The sequence below is a fragment of the Sebastes umbrosus genome, chromosome 21 (assembly GCF_015220745.1).
Source record: "Sebastes umbrosus isolate fSebUmb1 chromosome 21, fSebUmb1.pri, whole genome shotgun sequence".
NCBI classification, from domain to species: Eukaryota; Metazoa; Chordata; class Actinopteri; order Perciformes; family Sebastidae; genus Sebastes; species Sebastes umbrosus.
The window spans coordinates 15,237,517-15,255,456 of record NC_051289.1 but is presented as its reverse complement, the minus strand read 5'-3'; the positions used below and the strand labels follow the sequence as shown (position 1 = coordinate 15,255,456).

At 41.1% G+C, this 17,940-nt stretch overlaps 1 protein-coding gene across 1 annotated transcript in view; it reads left to right on the top strand.

Annotated features, from left to right (window-relative positions):
* The window catches only part of LOC119480719 (trichohyalin-like), a 109,480-nt gene that overhangs the window by 29,436 nt on the left and 62,104 nt on the right, over positions 1-17,940 (top strand). Inside the window, exon 7 of the mRNA XM_037757246.1 lies at positions 7,034-7,117. Within this exon, the coding sequence (XP_037613174.1) occupies positions 7,034-7,117 (84 nt within the window). The remainder of the gene's footprint in view (positions 1-7,033; positions 7,118-17,940) is intronic.

Below are 17,940 nucleotides of genomic sequence, written 5' to 3'. Positions count from 1 at the left end.
GAGCTGTTTTAGTATTTCTACTTCCAGCAGAAGACAGCACGCATGCATGTACGCGCACTTGTAAAAAAAGAAAAAACACAAAAACGACAAAACACTTCACCTTAATTCAGACCTCAGACACTCTCTCCTCTCCTCCACCCCCACATTCCCTCCTTCCTTCCATCCTGCCATCTCGCCACAACCGCTCCAAATTAATCTGCAAAATATTGATTTGAGGAGCAAGGGGGTGGGGGGTTAGGGGGGGCAGCACACGATTGCGGCCGCATATTAATACGAGCGGGCCGCTCTTCGTCTCTCCTCTATACTTTAAGATCCTCATATCTTCATAATTGATTAATGTTCCTTTGTGAAGTGGGGATGAATAATACATTAGTGGGCCTGCTGCACCCTCAGGCTGATGAGAAAATGTTTAATTTCAGTAAATGTAGCGCTCCCTCTCTCTTTCTCTCTCTTTCATTTTCCCTCTCTGGTTATTTGTGAGTGTTGGAGAGTGTGTTTGTGAGTTTTCACTCGTGAGCCGACGACTAGAGGAGTGTTGTTGATTTGCTTTTTTCGTGTTTACTGTCGGCTCGAAGCGCGCGTTAAGCATCACAAACAAAAGGCAGCGTCTGCGTTTGCAAACACCGAATGAATAAATTGGCGAAATGAGCTCCGTGTTGTTCCATTAACTGATATAACTGCGAGAGCTGTGTCACTTTTTTACGAGCTGTTTGCCCTCAAAAAAAAAAATGAAATCACCCCTTTGAACATTTTCACACATGTTGCGTCAGAATGCGGCGCGAACATCAGCTGCTACATTATCCATCAGCAATCAGTGAAAGCATGCAAATGTGCCATAATAAACCCACCTGATGGGCACAAGTAGCCTCTTCAGCAGCCTGGAAAGGTGCCGGGAGGGTGACATATGTCATCCGCTGTGACTGGCACAGCCTGACTCGGCTCAGCTCATCTGCTTAACAATGCTAATTATGCTAAACAGACGCCTAATGATGATGATTAGGGATTTAAGAGCTACAACATGGCATGCTTGCTCTGTGTGTGTTGGCATGGGGGTGAAAGGGTGTGGGGTGTCTGGCACCTGATGGTGAGCATCTGTGTGTGGAATAGATAAATGAACACACACACACACACACACACACAAGCAGGTCTCACTTCATGCCTACTTAACTTTGCTTCATTTTCATTTGAACTTGTGCCAGCGTTGAAGGGGGGATCTGTACACATGCACAGCTTCATACGTACACACACACACAGAGCGCTAATTGAATAAATAATTCTTATCCGTTAACAAGCATCCTAATTAGTTATGCTAATCAGCCTAGATAACCCAATTAACCTCATAGAGTGAGGCTCCTCTGTGTGTTTATACGTGGGTGTGGATTTCTATGCCTGAGAGCATATCGGAGACACTTAAGAAAACACATTTGCCTAATTAGTTTTCAATGACAGAGACAAGCATTTATGTTTTTCTCATGTCCTTATTGTTCTGCTTTTGAATGCGAGGTAATAGGCTTTTCACACCGAGGCAATAAGTGGTATTGAATTCTTGTAAACAGCGGTTTTCTACATGCATATGTGAGGATAAATGCATTTTATTCTGTCTGCCTTCTGCCAGTCTGTGTCTCAGTTAGATCCACATGGACATTGTATATTTTTACAACTATTATAGTAGTTTAAACAGAGTGTGTATTTGTTCAGGGAATGTCTGCCTGTTCCATTAGTTTATGTCCTTGGAAATACAATTTGGCCCCGAGTTCTCTCCGTTTATTTAAAACCTTCAGTCAGCGTTCCCATCCTAATAGTGAGCCGTGTTTCCTCTCGTTTAGCTTCGCCACTCATTATCCGGGCCGTGTGGAAGAGACAGTGTTTAGAGAGGAGAGGGAGAGAGAGAGACTTGGAGAGGGACAGAAAGAGAGAGAGAGTACAAGCGAGAGCAAACCAGAAAGAAGAAGACAGAGAGGGAATGAATGAGTGACTGAGTGAAAGAGAGAGAGAATGTAGATTTCCTTTGAACTTGACCACAGCTCCTTGTGCTTCTAATGAATGGCGAGGAGAGTGAAGAGGGAGGGAGACACCCAGACAAGACTGTCTTTGTTGTGCCTATGCAACAGAGAGAGAGAGGGAGAACACAACAGATTTATGTCTTACAGGAAGTCTCCTAGATTTGTGGTGTCGCAAATGCACCGCCTACCCCGAGTCAACTCCACGCTCTGGCTTTTAATTAATAGTTTCTGTGTGCACACTTGTATTTATTGGGTGTTCATGTTTGTATCTGTTTGCCTCTGTGGCACGTGCTTGTGCACCTGCGTTTGCCACATTTAGGCCTGCAGTTTATCACGTGGAGTTTATAAATGATAATTAGTTTTGCTCCTCTGGTTTGGTTTTGTATGGCTGACAGTGGGAGAGCTACAATTAAAACACAATGTCATCAATTTATTTGTCATGTGTTTTGGTTACCCTTGGTTTTTCTCTTTTAGAACAGTTTACTCTCAAAATTGATTACGGTGTTTTAAAAAAAAAAAAACGACTAAGGTATTAAAGGCCAATGCGCCCAACATTAGCATTAGGTCACGGCACCTTCGCTAATGTGCTAATGGAATTCACCGTGGCGAGCTAAACTGCGGGGCTTAACGTCCAAAGCCTGCACTTTTGTAATGGGAAGACCAAACACTGGATGCTACTCTGTGCGGCGCAGGTCTCGAAAACGGGGGGGCGAGATGCTAATATTAGCTCGTGCTCACATCAGCTGAGTCATCTCCTCTGTGTCCTTGGCTTATTAACTGATTTAAGACTGATTAGATCAGTCTTGCACGAGCGTGCACACACTGGCACGCACACACTGGCACGCGTACACGCCCAAATTTGAATATCAAAATGGAATTGCTTGACCAGTAGATTAATTCAAAAATGTTTGCGTCAAGGTGTGGGTAAAAAGCGATGACTGCGCGTATTGTTAATGCACCTTGCAGCGTTTAAAGCCATTTATGACATTATCCAAAGCTCATGTTATGCAAACACGTTTTGCAAGTCAAAGCCACTTATGTTGAGAATGCTTGATGCTCCTTTTTCGCCACGATTTGACTTCAGGAGATCATCAGCATAGGTATTGATTTTGCACTCCATTTGATGGAGTTTTAGTGAGCTAAAATGTGTATACCTCTTCCATAATAACATGCCACAGTACCAGAATAATGATGTTGAGCTCTGTTACACTACACAGATACCTCGGATATGTTAATAAGACTTAGGTAAGAGATTAAAAGTTTTTTTTTTCTCACATGGACAGTGTTCACCCATTTACCACAGCGCTGTTAAAGCGTCTCTTTATCTTTGTCAAGGTTATGCAAACAGATTGGCCATTGCTCTGCTCCCAACAAATGCCACAAATAGCTCCTCTTCTCTCCAGTCTCCAGAAACTGTCAAGAGATTGCGCCGTTGCTACCAGGTCAAATCTCTTGACAGCCAAACAGCGTGGTGGGTGATGTAAGTTTGGCCTAGAAACCTCCCACATCCTTATTCTTCCCTTTTGAAAAATCATTTCTATTATGTCATTGTTGTGGTTGATGTGAGAACCCACTGCACTCCCGTTTCTTCCTATTTGAATGCGTTGCTCAGTTCTACTGTGAGCTATTTGATCAGCTCAGAACACGGCGTTACACTTTCAGATAGTTGTTCTGGTAAACAAGAGAGTGTTGTCTCTCGCTGTCTGTTAAGAGTTTGAAAGTAGAGTGTCAATTTCACTTTTTTCATGTTCGATGCGCGGCAGTACTCAGAGTCCTCAGCCAATGTAGAAATGCGTATGTTTTGTGTGCGCCCGCTTGTTTTTCTACCTCTCTGTACGTGTGACAGTTTCCTCTCAAGATGTTAATTCCTCTCCTCCCTGTTGTTGTCATGCTAACACCAGCAGCGTCTGCGCCGGGGAGACGAAGACATATTGGTGTTAATGAAAAGCCCTCCTAAACTCTCCTCCCCGCATGAATGTTTAAACATGCTTGTCATAACATTCATTCGCTCACACATGACAGCTAGCATCTGCAGCTGCCTTGCTCGCCCTCAATATTTTATCATACCATCTCCCCTAACCCCAGACTAGCACAATGGCTGTGTGTTGGCAAACGGAATTATAATGACTCAAAACAGGCCGTGTTCAGACTCACTGCCAGCACAGGCCATACATAATGTATTCAGCAACACCACAGGCCTCATAATGGTACAATTAGTCAGTCTTAAATATGAAAGAAAGAGAGAAGGGCCATATGAAAGAAATGTGGTGATACGCAGAGAGAGAGAAAGAAAAACAGAAAAAGAGAGAGAGATAAACAAAGATGATCAGAGAAAGAACGAAAGAAAGAAAAAAAAGCAACGCAGAAAACAAGGGGTGAAGTGTGTAAAGAACAAAGAACAAAGATAAATTCTCATGTCCGTATACAGTTTGCTATTCAGAAGTCCCATAACACGGCAGGTCAGCAGTTGTGACCTTGGTGGTTTTGACAGAAGTGGTTCACCATGGTAACGGTTGGTCGGCAACCCTCGGAACACCCCCGCACCCTTCATCACTCCCCAACCTTCCTTACTGCCTCTCTGCCAATTTGATTGGACGCACAATTGAAATGTCATGCCTCAGCAGCACACATGCACACGCACCAGATCAGACTAGAAACAGTGGTATGAAAAGACACGTTGTACGAGTCAAAGTGAGAGAAACCAGAGACAAAAGTAACACACTATGAAGGGGAGGAGGGCTTTTTAGTTATATCACTGTAGTATTTCAGAAAGAAGCACAAAAAGTGCGCTGTGTTTATCTGAACTCATAGTTACAGGGTTAACATTGTGTGGCGGGCGAGGGGACCTAGGCACAGAGCATCAAAGCAGAGAGGTTCGATGTAGCCGCCGAATACAGAATCAAATGAATATTAATGCGGAACCAATTACCTCAGGGAAATGTTGTCTGTAGGTTAGCTTTGCTAACACACGCGTCTCACCTTTAGCAAAGTGGAAGCAGTGGGGGGGAAAGCCTGGAGGCTGGACAGCACTGATGTATTCGTTTTCCCTCCTAACAAGCTTGTCTACCCCTTTCTAAAATAGAATTGTCCACCGTGCACCTCCTCCCCTCCCCTCTCATTATTTCACCTAGATGCAAACTGCAATTTAAGAAAAAAATGAAGTACGGAGAGAATAAATCATACAATTCAACAATGCCTATGGCTGAGAGGGAGTTCATTTTTGGCACCATGTCTGACCACGTTGTTTGTTTACAAAGATTTGATTTTATAGATATTTTGCTGCAATATTGGCTAAAAGTGTTTTTTTCTATATCAGGTTTGGTTGAATATTAGAAACTTTTGGATATAAGTAGGGATGTCAATCGATTAAAATATTTAATCACATGATTGTCCATAGTTAATCGCGATTAATCGCAAATTAATCACACATTTTTTATCTGTTCAAAATGTACCTTAAAGAGAGATTTGTTAGGTATTTAAAACTCTTATGAACATGGGAGTGGGCAAATATGCTGCTTTATGCAAATGTATGTATATATTTATTATTGGAAATCAATTAACAACACAAAAGAATGACAATATTGTCCAGAAACCCTCACAGGTGAAAGTGCATAAGAAATATGCTCAAATCATAACATGGCAAACTCAAGCCCAACATGCAACAACAGCTGTCAGTGTGTCAGTGAGTTGACTTGACTATGACTTGCCCCAAACTGCATGTGATTATCATAAAGTGGGCATCTCTGTAAAGGGGAGACTCGTGGGTACCCATAGAAAACCTATTTTCATTCACATATCTTGAGGTCAGAGGTCAAGGGAGCCCTTGGCCATGCCAGTTTTTCCTCGCCAAAATATGGAGCGTTATTTAGCCTCCTTCTCGACAAGATTGGTACCAATGGATTCTTTAGATTTTGTAGTTTCATAAGATACCATTCCATATGCACTGTAGTTTTAAAGCTGAGCCTGCTACAACCTAAAAACTGCAACTTGCATTTATGTGTTAAAGGAATTAGTGGCGTTAAAACTAATTTGCGTTAACGCGTTGACTTTGACAGCCCAAAATATATGCCAATAAAGAAAAAAAGGGCTTTTAAAGTCCCTTAGAAGCACATTTTCTTCCCTCACACCTTTCCCCCTATGCAGCAGTTTTGAGGCTCTGTAGCGGTGACATGTATACTATCTTGTTGCGCGAGCGGCTTAGCACAGTGCACCACTGATCTGTGCAGGTCTCTAGCTGCTGCTGATCTGCATAAGTGACTGTGGCACACTTAAAGCTGCTCGCTCCTTAAAGCCCCTTCTAAATCAGTGTTAAAGCCTTGATAATAGACCTCACTGGCCAATTGATTGGCCTTCATATGTTTACAGCTCACTTTAATTGCCTCAAAAATACCATTTATCAGCCATGTGTGTCCATGTTATGCATGCATGTGTGCGTGCAAGCATGCCTGTCCATCGACAAAAAGGCCTATTGATTTATCAGCATCTGGATTTGTCCCGTTCGCCGTACATAAAACCCCTGCGTATGTGCTGTTCAAAATGGGAAATGGCCCCATCGATTCCCTTAAGTTGGAGCCCAAATGCTAAAGATTTTTGGATAAGCTTTCTCATTATTTAAGCTGAAATCAATAGGGGAGAGCATGGGTCTAATGAATGAACGGGCCACAGATCAGATGGGGTGTGCTCATCCCTGGCCTGTCCTGGTCGATCTGTGTGGGTGCGTGCAAGTGTGTGTGTTTGAGAGAGAGAGAGAGAGAGAGAGAGAGAGACAGAAAGAGAGAGAAAGAACCTTGGCACTCACAAAAAATCACACCGTAGGTCCATCTGTTTCTTTGTTTCTTTCTGTTCATTTGACCCATTGCTGTTTCATTAACTTCCATTTGTTTTTGTTCCACTTTTTGAACCTCAAGTGCATGAAATGTGACAAAAACATACAGTATATCAAATTCAGGACAGTTTTTCTTATCATTATTATTATTATCATTATTATTATTGAGCCGTTTCCCCATCACACACTCTCTGTCTCTCTGTAGTTGGAGGTCAGCAGGAAGCAGGTGGAGCGACAGAACAGGAAGCTGTCAGAGTCTCACCAGAAGGAGGAGATGCTTCTCTCTGAGGTACGGAAAAAAACACAACACACTGCATTCATGTGTGTCACTGTCCTTACATTCATTTAGTTGTGTAGTGTGGTTTAGATTCCTCTCTCACCTTCAGCTTGACCACACCACGGTCCAATATAAATTATAAATGCAATGGAAATTCATCATCTGGCCTCATAAGGCCCAGTTTCCCCATGGGGATCAGAGTAGTTTGATCTTATCTTTTTGCTTTGAACATATCCAAGGGGGAAATAAATTACAAAATAAAATGTATACAACAGCAATAGAGAGGCGAAGTCCCACCCCTTCTGGTGGACCACCATGGGACCTTATTTTGGAATAAATATGAGCAGTAGTCAACAGCAAGAGACAAATATTTGTTTTGATCCCGTTTGAATTATGCCACGTCTCTCTCGCTGAATCTACGATGAATGTGTGTTTCGTACTGGGATGCACCCACATCAGCAACAGGTCTTGCTCGTTCTTTCGCTTCCCGGCTGATAAAAAGACCAGGAGTTGCTGGATAAAACAGATCAGGTAAGCTGACGTTTCATTTGTGCGTGGAACATAGCTAAGTTTGAGACGAGAGATGTAGTTCATTGAGCGGTTTGAGACAAAACTAGATGATACTACGACAACTCTACGACAAACTGTTACTTTCTTGACTTGCAAACTTATCTTTTAAATTGACAAACATCACATGTGTGATTCATGGCCCAAATCAAATGGGATCAAAAAAATATTTGTCTCTTGCCGTTGACTACAGGACATATTTGTTTCTGAAATAAGGTCCCATAGGGTCCACCGGAAGGGAGGAACTTTGCCTCTCTATACCTACTGCAAGTGATCATTGACGTGACCCAGGAGTGAGGATTTCAAAAACAAAATAAGCCCTGATACTCAACACTTTAAAATAAAATGTGATTAAACACAAATCTGCATAGGAATATAATATGCAGTGCATGTGGCTGTTAGCCAGTGAAACCAAAAATTCAGCCGGAGACAAACACACACGCACACACACACACGCACACACACGCACACACGACTCTTCCCAACCGCAACCCCTTTGGCTGCCTTTCTGTTTTTTTCCACTTTCCATTCTTTCCACTCTGAAATATCAAACGATCCAGAGTGGTGTATCTCTAGGAAATTGTCTTAGGCCGAGCGTGCAGACACTGCCTTTCAGAGTACATTTACCAGACGACTGCTAAGAGTTTCACTTTGCGGTTTGGCCAACTCATGGGATTAACTACATTAATTAGCCACAGCTGATACTGCAGACAGTTGTCACGTCAGATGGTGAAAGCGACACTCGCCAGCTGAAAATGAGCCTGCAGACATTCAAAGTTGATAATAAAAGGATAAGATTGTGGTAATAATTAAATACCACAAAGGCTACATGCAAAGTAGGCTACTTTTTAGTGGATTTCTGCCACGTGGCTTCAAATAAGAAGAACAGTGAGTAATTTGTGCATATCAACAATATCAACATAGAGTGCAAATATCACTAACCAGTCCAATTTCCAAATAGTAAACTCCCCGTCCCTTCCCCTCACTCCCCTCTAAGGTGTCCCGCCTTTTGCGACTCATAAATATGGAAGGCGAAAGATGATGAGATTCACGGACAAGAAAGGAATCAAAATCTATTGTTGCGTGTCCTTTTCCCCGTGTAAAGTTTGGATTAAATGTCACACATTAGCATGTGAACTTTTAAATGAGCTTGTTTGCTCTCCGCGGTGTGGGGCATGTAAATACCCATCTTGAGTATGGAATGGGGATTGCTTAGTTGGGGGGGTGGGGGGGGTTCACAAGAATTGGGGAAGTGTAGGACATATTTGAGGGTTGCACCGGCAATTAGGCCGCAGCGAGGGACTGGAGTGCCAAACAGCTCTATTGACTGGTTGCGTCTGGCTGGTGTTCCACACCTGAAGTGGCAGATGGGGAAAGCTCCCTGTGGCTTCCGGTGATTGGAGGGAAGGAGATGATTGACAGGCGCTCCCAAAATGAGATGATTGACGTGCACTGTCACAGTGAATCTGCTCGTTGGCAAATTCAGGTGCGAGTGGAAAGAAATGTGTGTGCAAACACGCATGGATGTGGGTACATTGTAACCATGGAGCAGTGTAGCTCAGAGATATTGACCATCAAAGATTTCACATATTAACTGTCTAAAGTGTTAAAACTTTTGTGGTATTGTTCGATTCAGTTTTTACTATTTAACTTTCAGAGATTAACCTATAAAAAATAGCCAATTGGACTGTTATCAGGCCATTAAATAGGCGTTATCTGTCGCTAGAAGCACCATAGATTTTGCTCAATAGGGGCCTATTACACCCAATTGTAGGTTTTATCATGTATTCACATGAAAGATCACCGAAATAAGGTATAAAAGAAGACGACAGCGACCTCTAGCGACCGTTGCCTAAAACAAACCTAAAAAAAAGTTGTAGTTTTGTTGCCTAAACCTAAAGAAACCCTTTTGTTTGTGTTCAAAACATAACATTTCGTGCATTTTCACTTGTTTGAACAAGTTGCCAATCAGTTTCGCTTTCACTTTTACAACGTAGTAGGTGTAGTAGGCCCCTATTGACCCACATTTATGGTGCTTATAGCGACCGACAACGCCTATTTAATGACCTGATAACAGTTAAATTGGGTGCAGCAACAAGCATGTAGCAATGATAATATGTAAAATATAGATTTGTCCATGAAGTTGTGTTTAAAAACCGACAGAATCTTATATTCCTGAGCTCACAATGTGCCTTGATGATGTGCATGCGTCGCCGTGTTGTGTAAGATATTTGATAGTAACCAAACACCATTCTATATTTGCACGTTTTTTTTCATTGACTGCGATTCCCTTTTGTTTTAAAACACGAGGCTGCTTATTTATTGACATAATTTCCTCTCGGTGAAGGGCTTGTGTCTGTAAAACACATTAAAATCATAATGCAATCTTTCGCTAACCCAGGAGCAACGTTATTGTTCTATTATACTCACCGAACAACAGCTTCGCAGCCTGTTTATCAATCCAATATCTCATAATGTGTTCTCTACTCGGCCATTTTGAATATAAAAAGATCCCACACTGTTATTGTACCATATTTCCTATATTTAGTATCAATCTCTTGTTCTGACATGGATCTGACACATCCAATATGATATTTGATTAGTTGTTTTGGGGTTTTTCTGTTGTTGTTGTTTTTTCATAGTCTCCAGGTGATATTGGATACATGTGCAGAGCTGGTATTATGTTGGCTGTTTCATCTGGGTATAAAAATGATTTAGTGTGTGCTCAGCACGCGGTGTCATTGACTAGCTTTAATTTCACTGCAAGGGTGGGCTTTATTACTCTGCTACTCCCCGAATGTGTGTGTGTGTGTGTGAGAGAGAAGGAGCGAAAGAGAGTGGATGTTTCTGTGAACATATATTTGTGTGTTTCCATGCTCTCTCATGTAGCAGCATGCCACACCTGTGCACGCACATACACTGGTGCATATCTCTGTATATCTCTCCATGCCTGCTGCATATCCAGCATCTTCAGCATGTAATTACCATCCAATGGAACTAAACCAACACAGCTCTCACATCGCGCTCCAGCCAAAACCAAAACCGGTGGTCCCAGTTCAAGAAACAGAGGGGGCTCCACTTTTAGCCCGTGACAAACCTTACTTTTGATCAAATGCTACAGAGCCATAATCATGTTTGTGCCACTGAATTCTTTAACCTTTCCATGACCCCGCTGAATGCCAGCGGCCCAATCACAGAACCTAATTGAATCTGCTCGGCGGCGCCCCCCCGACTGATGAAAAAATAAAATTGGAGGTGAAAAATGAATACAGCAGCAGAAAGAGAGGGAGGAAAGGGGGGGGGGGGGGGGGTCGCACTGCAGCTTTATAAATACACAGATGTGCTCACAAACACACACGTACACACTGTCACACCTTTTTCAATCCTGCAGGAGAATGGGGAGTGGGAAATGACTGAGAGAGAGAGAGATAGAGAGAGAGAGAGAGAGAGAGAGAGAGAGGGGTTGGGCCCAGGTTTCTCATTACCCCCTCGGCCCATTCGGAGGATATTCCTATAAGATAATCTGATTTATTTGCAATTTTCCTTTAAGCGGCTTAGTGTTTACCTCCAAGATTAATATTTTTCTCTGTTATTAATATCAGACTGTAATTAGGAGTGATGTGCCTCGCTCCGCGCAGCTCCGTGGCCGCCAGGCAGCCAGCTGGATGAAACTCTTGTTGCGACTCTGTGATCCACAAGACCAAAAAAAAAAGAGAAAAGAGAAGAAGGAAGTTTTAAAAAAAGGAGGAACGAGGCTGCAGGGCGGGGATGTAAAATTACAATTGCGGCATATACCTGTCTTTGTGTCTACGGGTGTGTGTACGTGTACGAATATGGGAGTGTGTATTTCTTTAGTTTATGTGTGTGTGACAGTGTGATGGTCCCCTCTGATTGATAAGGTGTCTGTGCCGGCTGCAGATTGCTCTTGCTGATTGCTTCTGAGAGCTCCAGCTGATTTATAATCAGAGCAGGATGAAGGATTGAGCTGTGGATTGCTTATCTGTTTAGCCCCCCTCACAACATAAACTGACAAATTATCATGTTGAACACACACACACATAGACACACACACAAGCACATGTGAAAGAAAAAAAAAAAAAGTAATAATACGGACCTTCTTATTAAACACACACACACACACACACACACACACACACTGGCCACACATAACATAAACAGGTTGATTCATCAGCACAGTCACACTTTCATGATTGCCCAAAAGAGTGCAATCACTCTCATTTGTTTACATGTCAGTATCAGATGTATAGAAGTCAAGTTAGGTTGCAATTAACTTGTTTCGTGCACTTAGAGTTTTGATTTGCTCCATGCTGAAGAATCATTTGGAAGAGTCTGTACCGATGATCAACGACGTGGATTCTTTGTTTTGTTTTTGTTTTTTGACACACACTTATTGCTGCTAACTTTACCTGATATTTAACTGCTTTTCTGTACGCTTAAGCTCACATCCCTAGATTCTGCACTGTGGGAAGAGTGGCTAAAATGCTAATATTTGTCATTATTTTGTGTTGTTAATTGATTTCCAATAATAAATATATACATACTTTTGCATAAAGCAAGCATATTTGCCCACTCCCATGTTGATAAGAGTATTAAATACTTGACAAATCTCCCTTTAAGGTACATTTTGAACAGTTAAAAAATTTGCAAGTTGTCGCTATTAACTATAGACAAACATGCGATTAATCACGATTAAATATTTGAATTGATTGACAGCCTTAATATTTATATAGTATAACTAAAGTAGGTGTTTGTTGTTTTCGATAAAGATGCTGGCATATTACGTGAGACTAATTCCACTTGGCAAGCCAGAGTACAAGCCAGCAAGTTTAAATGCTGACAGGTTTAGTGTGCCCTATGGCACTGTGACAGCTCTGTGAGTGTGTGTGTGAGTGTGTGTGTGTGTGTGTGTGTTTCTCTGTCTCCACGTCTTTCCGTCTTTCTCTTCCTTCCCATTCTTACCTGTCTGTCTGATTCTATGTTACTTTCTCTCTTTTCACCACAGTTGTTTGTAAATGCACAGTGACAGAATCACAAAAGAAGCACAAAAAACACAAAGTACAGGAGCACTTGGCATCACACACACACACTCACACACACACACACACACACACACACTGACGAATGGCAGCAATTAGATGGGGAAACCAAGCATGTGAGGACAGAGGAGCGCTGAGGGGCTGCAACCGCTGTATGGAACGCGTGTGTGTGCGCGCGCGTGTTGTACGCGTTTGTGTGTATTTGGAAGTTTTTTTTTTTTTTCTCCTTCTAATGCGCCATCCATCTGTCTAAATATCAACACTGTCTCATATGTCACCGGACGGTGGCTTTGGTGGGGTGCAGTTTGTTTTGGGGTGTTAACATTTGCAATCAAGGACCAAATGAGAAAAGGACTGGATTACAACATTATCAGTTTGCAGAAATTAATTGCTCCCGGAACTAAAGCTAGAACAGAAATGCTTTTGTATTTGGCAGCGGCTGCACAAAAACATAAGGACACAGTACAGACAGAAAAGAACAAGAATGCTTGTAATTTCTGTTTTCTCTTGCTCTGGTTCCTTGTCAGCCTACGGATTTGTTTAACCCATTGACACTGAGACCTTGAGTTTTTCTGAGCTCCTCTGCTCGGTTCCCATTGGACGAATAACCTTCTCACTCCAGTCAGAGCTGCAGTCACTTCTCATCCTTTTTAATGTGAGATTGCATCTTTGTGAGAAATTCCTCACATCAGCCTCTACTCTCTGAATCAGTGATATCTCTATCTGCTCCAAATGCTAATAAACAGGTCTCTATCCTCTATCTCTATCCTTACCTAGTTCTGCATCTTTTAGAGGATTCCTCTGCTTTTATTGAACACTTTGGTGACATGTTGTCACAGACATAATGTACGGGTAATATGTTCTCGTCTCTTAATTATTTTCAGGCTGCCTTTCTTTTAGCTCGCATTTCATATTTTTTTTCAATCCTGCGTTAAGTCTAGATGAGATGGCACTGCCGAATTGCATATTTGAAAGTCACTATTCATAATATACAGTAGTCAAGCAATATAACAAACAAGTCAAGTCAGATTTATTTGTATAAAAAGTAGGGCTGTCAAAGTTAACATGATAATAACGTTTTAGCAAATTTGTTTTAACGCTCTTAATTTCTTTAACGCATGAACGCAACTTGCGATTTTTAGGTTGTAGCGGGCTCAGTTTTAAAGCTAGAGTGAATATACTGTTATCATATGAAACAAAAAAACCTAAGAAATCCATTGGTACCAACCATGTCATAGTAGTTTGTTGCAAAGGAGGCTAAATAACGCTCCAAACTTACACTTAATTTTGGCGATGAAAAACTGACATGGCCATTTTCAAAGGGGTTCCTTGACCTCTGACCTCAAGATATGTGAAAGAAAATGGGTTCTCTGGGTACCCACAAGTCTCCCCTTTACAGACATGCCCACTTTATGATAATCACATGCAGTTTGGGGCAATTCATAGTCAAGTCAGCACACTGACACACTGACATTTGTTGTTGCCTGTTGGGCTGCAGTTATGATTTGAGCATATTTTTTATGCTAAATGCAGTACCTGTGAGGGTTTCTGGACAATATTTGTCATTGTTTTGTGTTGTTAATTGATCCAATAGTAAATATATACACACATTTGCATAAAGCAAGCATATTTTCCCTGTTTATAAGAGTATTGAATACTTGACAAATCTCCCTTTAAGGTACATTTTGAACGGATAAAAATTGTGTGATTAATTTGCGATTAATCATGATTAACTATGGACAATCATGTGATTAATCACGATTAAATATTTGAATCGATTGACAGCCCTAATATTTATATAAAAAGATGTAAGACACACTGTAAAAACACTTTAGAAGTGCAGAAATAAAAACATTTTTTTTAAAACAAACTCATATTGACACCGGTTACTTTCCCAGGCTTTACAGATGTGAAGAGGCCTACGTAGAATCCAACTTTCCTAAAACATATCATGTGTCTGTCAGTGTATTATATTCCAAATATTTGTGGAGGGTGTGCTGTGTGTGTGTGTGAGAGCACATTTGTGTGGGTTTGCGTTATTAACGGTCTTGCTCTTCATGCCAACTTTTTAGCTGATTTATCCTCTCCTCTGTGGGATTGTGCAGATTTTACAAGCAGGTGTATGTGTATGTGTGCGTGTGCGTGTAGATTTGTATTTATGACCGTTGGAGATGTGTGTCAGACACCGCCACTGATGAATTACTTCACTTCTGATTGCTTGCATCACAAATCATCCCCATATTATAACCCTTCTCATGCAAATAAGTAGGCACCGTGTGTGTGCGCCTGTGCGTTCGAGAGCACCGGAGAGAGGGCATGAATACACGTGTCTGCAAAATAATGCAAGCTGTTATTTACATATAAACTGAATGTACACTGTGAGTTCATATACAGTATGTATAGCCCATGTGTAGTATCTATGTGTGTGTATTATGAATCGGTAAGTGTGTGTGTGTGTGTGTGTGTGTGGTAACCCTGTATCGCTGGCGAGCTCATTTCTCTCAGAAATCAAAGTTAAATGGGTCATCTATCATGAGAATATGTGACTGGGACACTTGTCTCTGCCACGCTCCGTATATGTGTGTGTGCAAATATACACACAAATGCAAGGTGTGTGGTGCAAAGGCAGCATGTGTGTGTGTGTGTGTGTGTGTGAGCTTCTGCAACTGCGTGCACCCTCTTGCGTGTGTCTGCATGCGCGTGTGTATGTGGCGGCCACTTGTCTTTGCCCGCGCTATGATTAATGGTTTACATTGGGCTGTTCAGCCATGCATGTTTCTTGGTTTATCGTTTTATGCTGTCTCCAATTAAAGCTCCATAACTTGAGTGATGGCTTCACGCCAGTGTCCATCAATAGAGGCCATCAGCGGCCTCATGCATTCAGGATATGGAAGCCACACACTAACTATTATCCTCTTGTGTCAGAGCCGGTGGGCAGTCTGCGCGCGCACGAACATGCAGATTTCTTTGTGTGTGTGTGTGCGTGCACGTAAAGTGTAAAATATTGATTTTAACGGATCTTTAAGATACATCTGATTTACTTCTTAAAATCTTAAAACAAATGAAATAAATTGTCAGTGGGGTAAAATAATGCTACATTTTTATCTAATCAATATCAATCATAAGCTAATCAATCAATTAATCATCCTGAACAAGTGGAATCTTCTCATCTTAATGGCAGTTTCTTTCTTTCTCTCTTTGACATTATAAGGAAATCAAAACTGAAAATCTTCACACTAGAATAGTGCAATTTTTTGCAGTGTGTGCATGCATGTTGAATTTTGCATCTTTGTGTTATCATGTGTGTGTGCCAGAAAAATGGTACATACATCTGGACGTGTGTGAGCTCGTCCATGCGTGCGCCACGCAGGCGTGCACGCGCAATATCATTTCACGCAATATTATTTCTCATATAGCTGTAATGACATTAGGCCGATATGTTGATTATACTGTCGGCAAACAGCAGCCTGCTGATTGGGTTAGCATATTACCCTATATCACATCTCTCCATTCATCCCTGTGTTTTTTTTTATTGCCCTCATTTTTCCAAATCACTTCCCACTTCCCCCCCTGTTTCCTGGGCGAGGTTCCAGGCTATGCAAGCAGGTGATGTGGAGTAATATGATGATGGGAAGGCACAACAATGCAAGAGAAGAAAACCCTAGTGCAGCTGTTGTTGTTACACGTCTGGATTTAGGACAAAGCCCAGTGATAGGATAGCAAAGTGTTAACTTTTGTGCAAATATAAGGGTTAATAAATATTTGATCACGCTGACAAAAAACACAAATGAGCGTGTGTGATGGTTTCTGGTCAGAATGTGTTGTGGATAAGGATGAAGTAAAGGCAGGTGTGCAGATTGGTAAAGAAAAATAGGGTGTGATTTAGTGGAGACCCAGAATAAGTAGGGGGTGGGAGGGGAGGCAGGAGGCAGAGAGATATTTCAGAGTGGGCTACTCAGATTGTTAGAGAGAATGAGATTTCATTTGCAGCTGGGACATTGAGTGATGACACCCGTGGTGTGTGTCCGTCTGTGTGTGTTCACATGTGTGCACACATTAATGGCTGAATGTGATTTTCACATATAATAAATAAATAAATAAATATATAAATAAATATATAAATAAATAAATACATATATAAATAAATACATATATAAATAAATATATATATATATATAAATAAATATATATATATATATATATTTATTTATATACGTATTTATTTATATATGTATTTATTTATATATATATTTATTTATTTATATATGTATTTATTTATATATATATATATATATATATATATATATAATATTAGGGCTGTAAATCGATGAAAGTATTTAATTGGAAATTAATCGTACATTTTTTATCTGTTCTGGGAGTGGGCAAATGTGCTTGCTTTATGCAAATGTATGTATATATTTATTATTGGAAATCAATTAACAACACAAACAATGACAAATATTGTCCAGAAACCGTCACAGGCGTCACATGCTCAAACCATAACATGGCTAACTCAAGCCCAACAGGCAACAACAACTGTCAGTGTTTCAGTGTGCTGACTTGAAAATCGCGTGTGAGCATCATAAAGTGGGCATGTCTGTAAAGGGGAGACTCGTGGGTACCAGTAGAACCCATTTTCATTCACATATCTTGAGGTCAGAGGTCAAGGGTCCCTTTTGAAAATGGCCATGAAAGTTTTGCCTCGCTAAAATTTAGCGTAATTTGGAGCGTTATTTAGCCTCCTTGCCGACAAGCTAGTATGACATGGTTGGTATGTACCAATGGATTCTTTAGGTTTTCTAGTTTCATATGATGCCAATATCTAAACATTTTGCGATATGCTGAGTATTGCGATGAGCTATATTGCGATATATTGCGATTTATTATCTTTTTTCGACTGCAGATTTTGCGGTTTGTCAACATCTGTTTTATCTAATAAGATACAGTTTCAGAATGAGTTTTCATTCACAGCCAAGCCGTTTTTTTACTCACCAAACTAGCGTAACTTTGGGGCATTATTTAGCATTCTTCCCGACTAGCTAACATGACATGGTGGTTAATAGTTTATATAATAAAAGATCGATACTTGATGTCCGTGTATCGATATAATATTGCCACGCAAAATACTGCGATACTATGCTGTATCGATTTTTTCCCCTTACCCCTAATTTATATATTGTACAGACTGCAGGATCACTCCCAGGGTTGCTT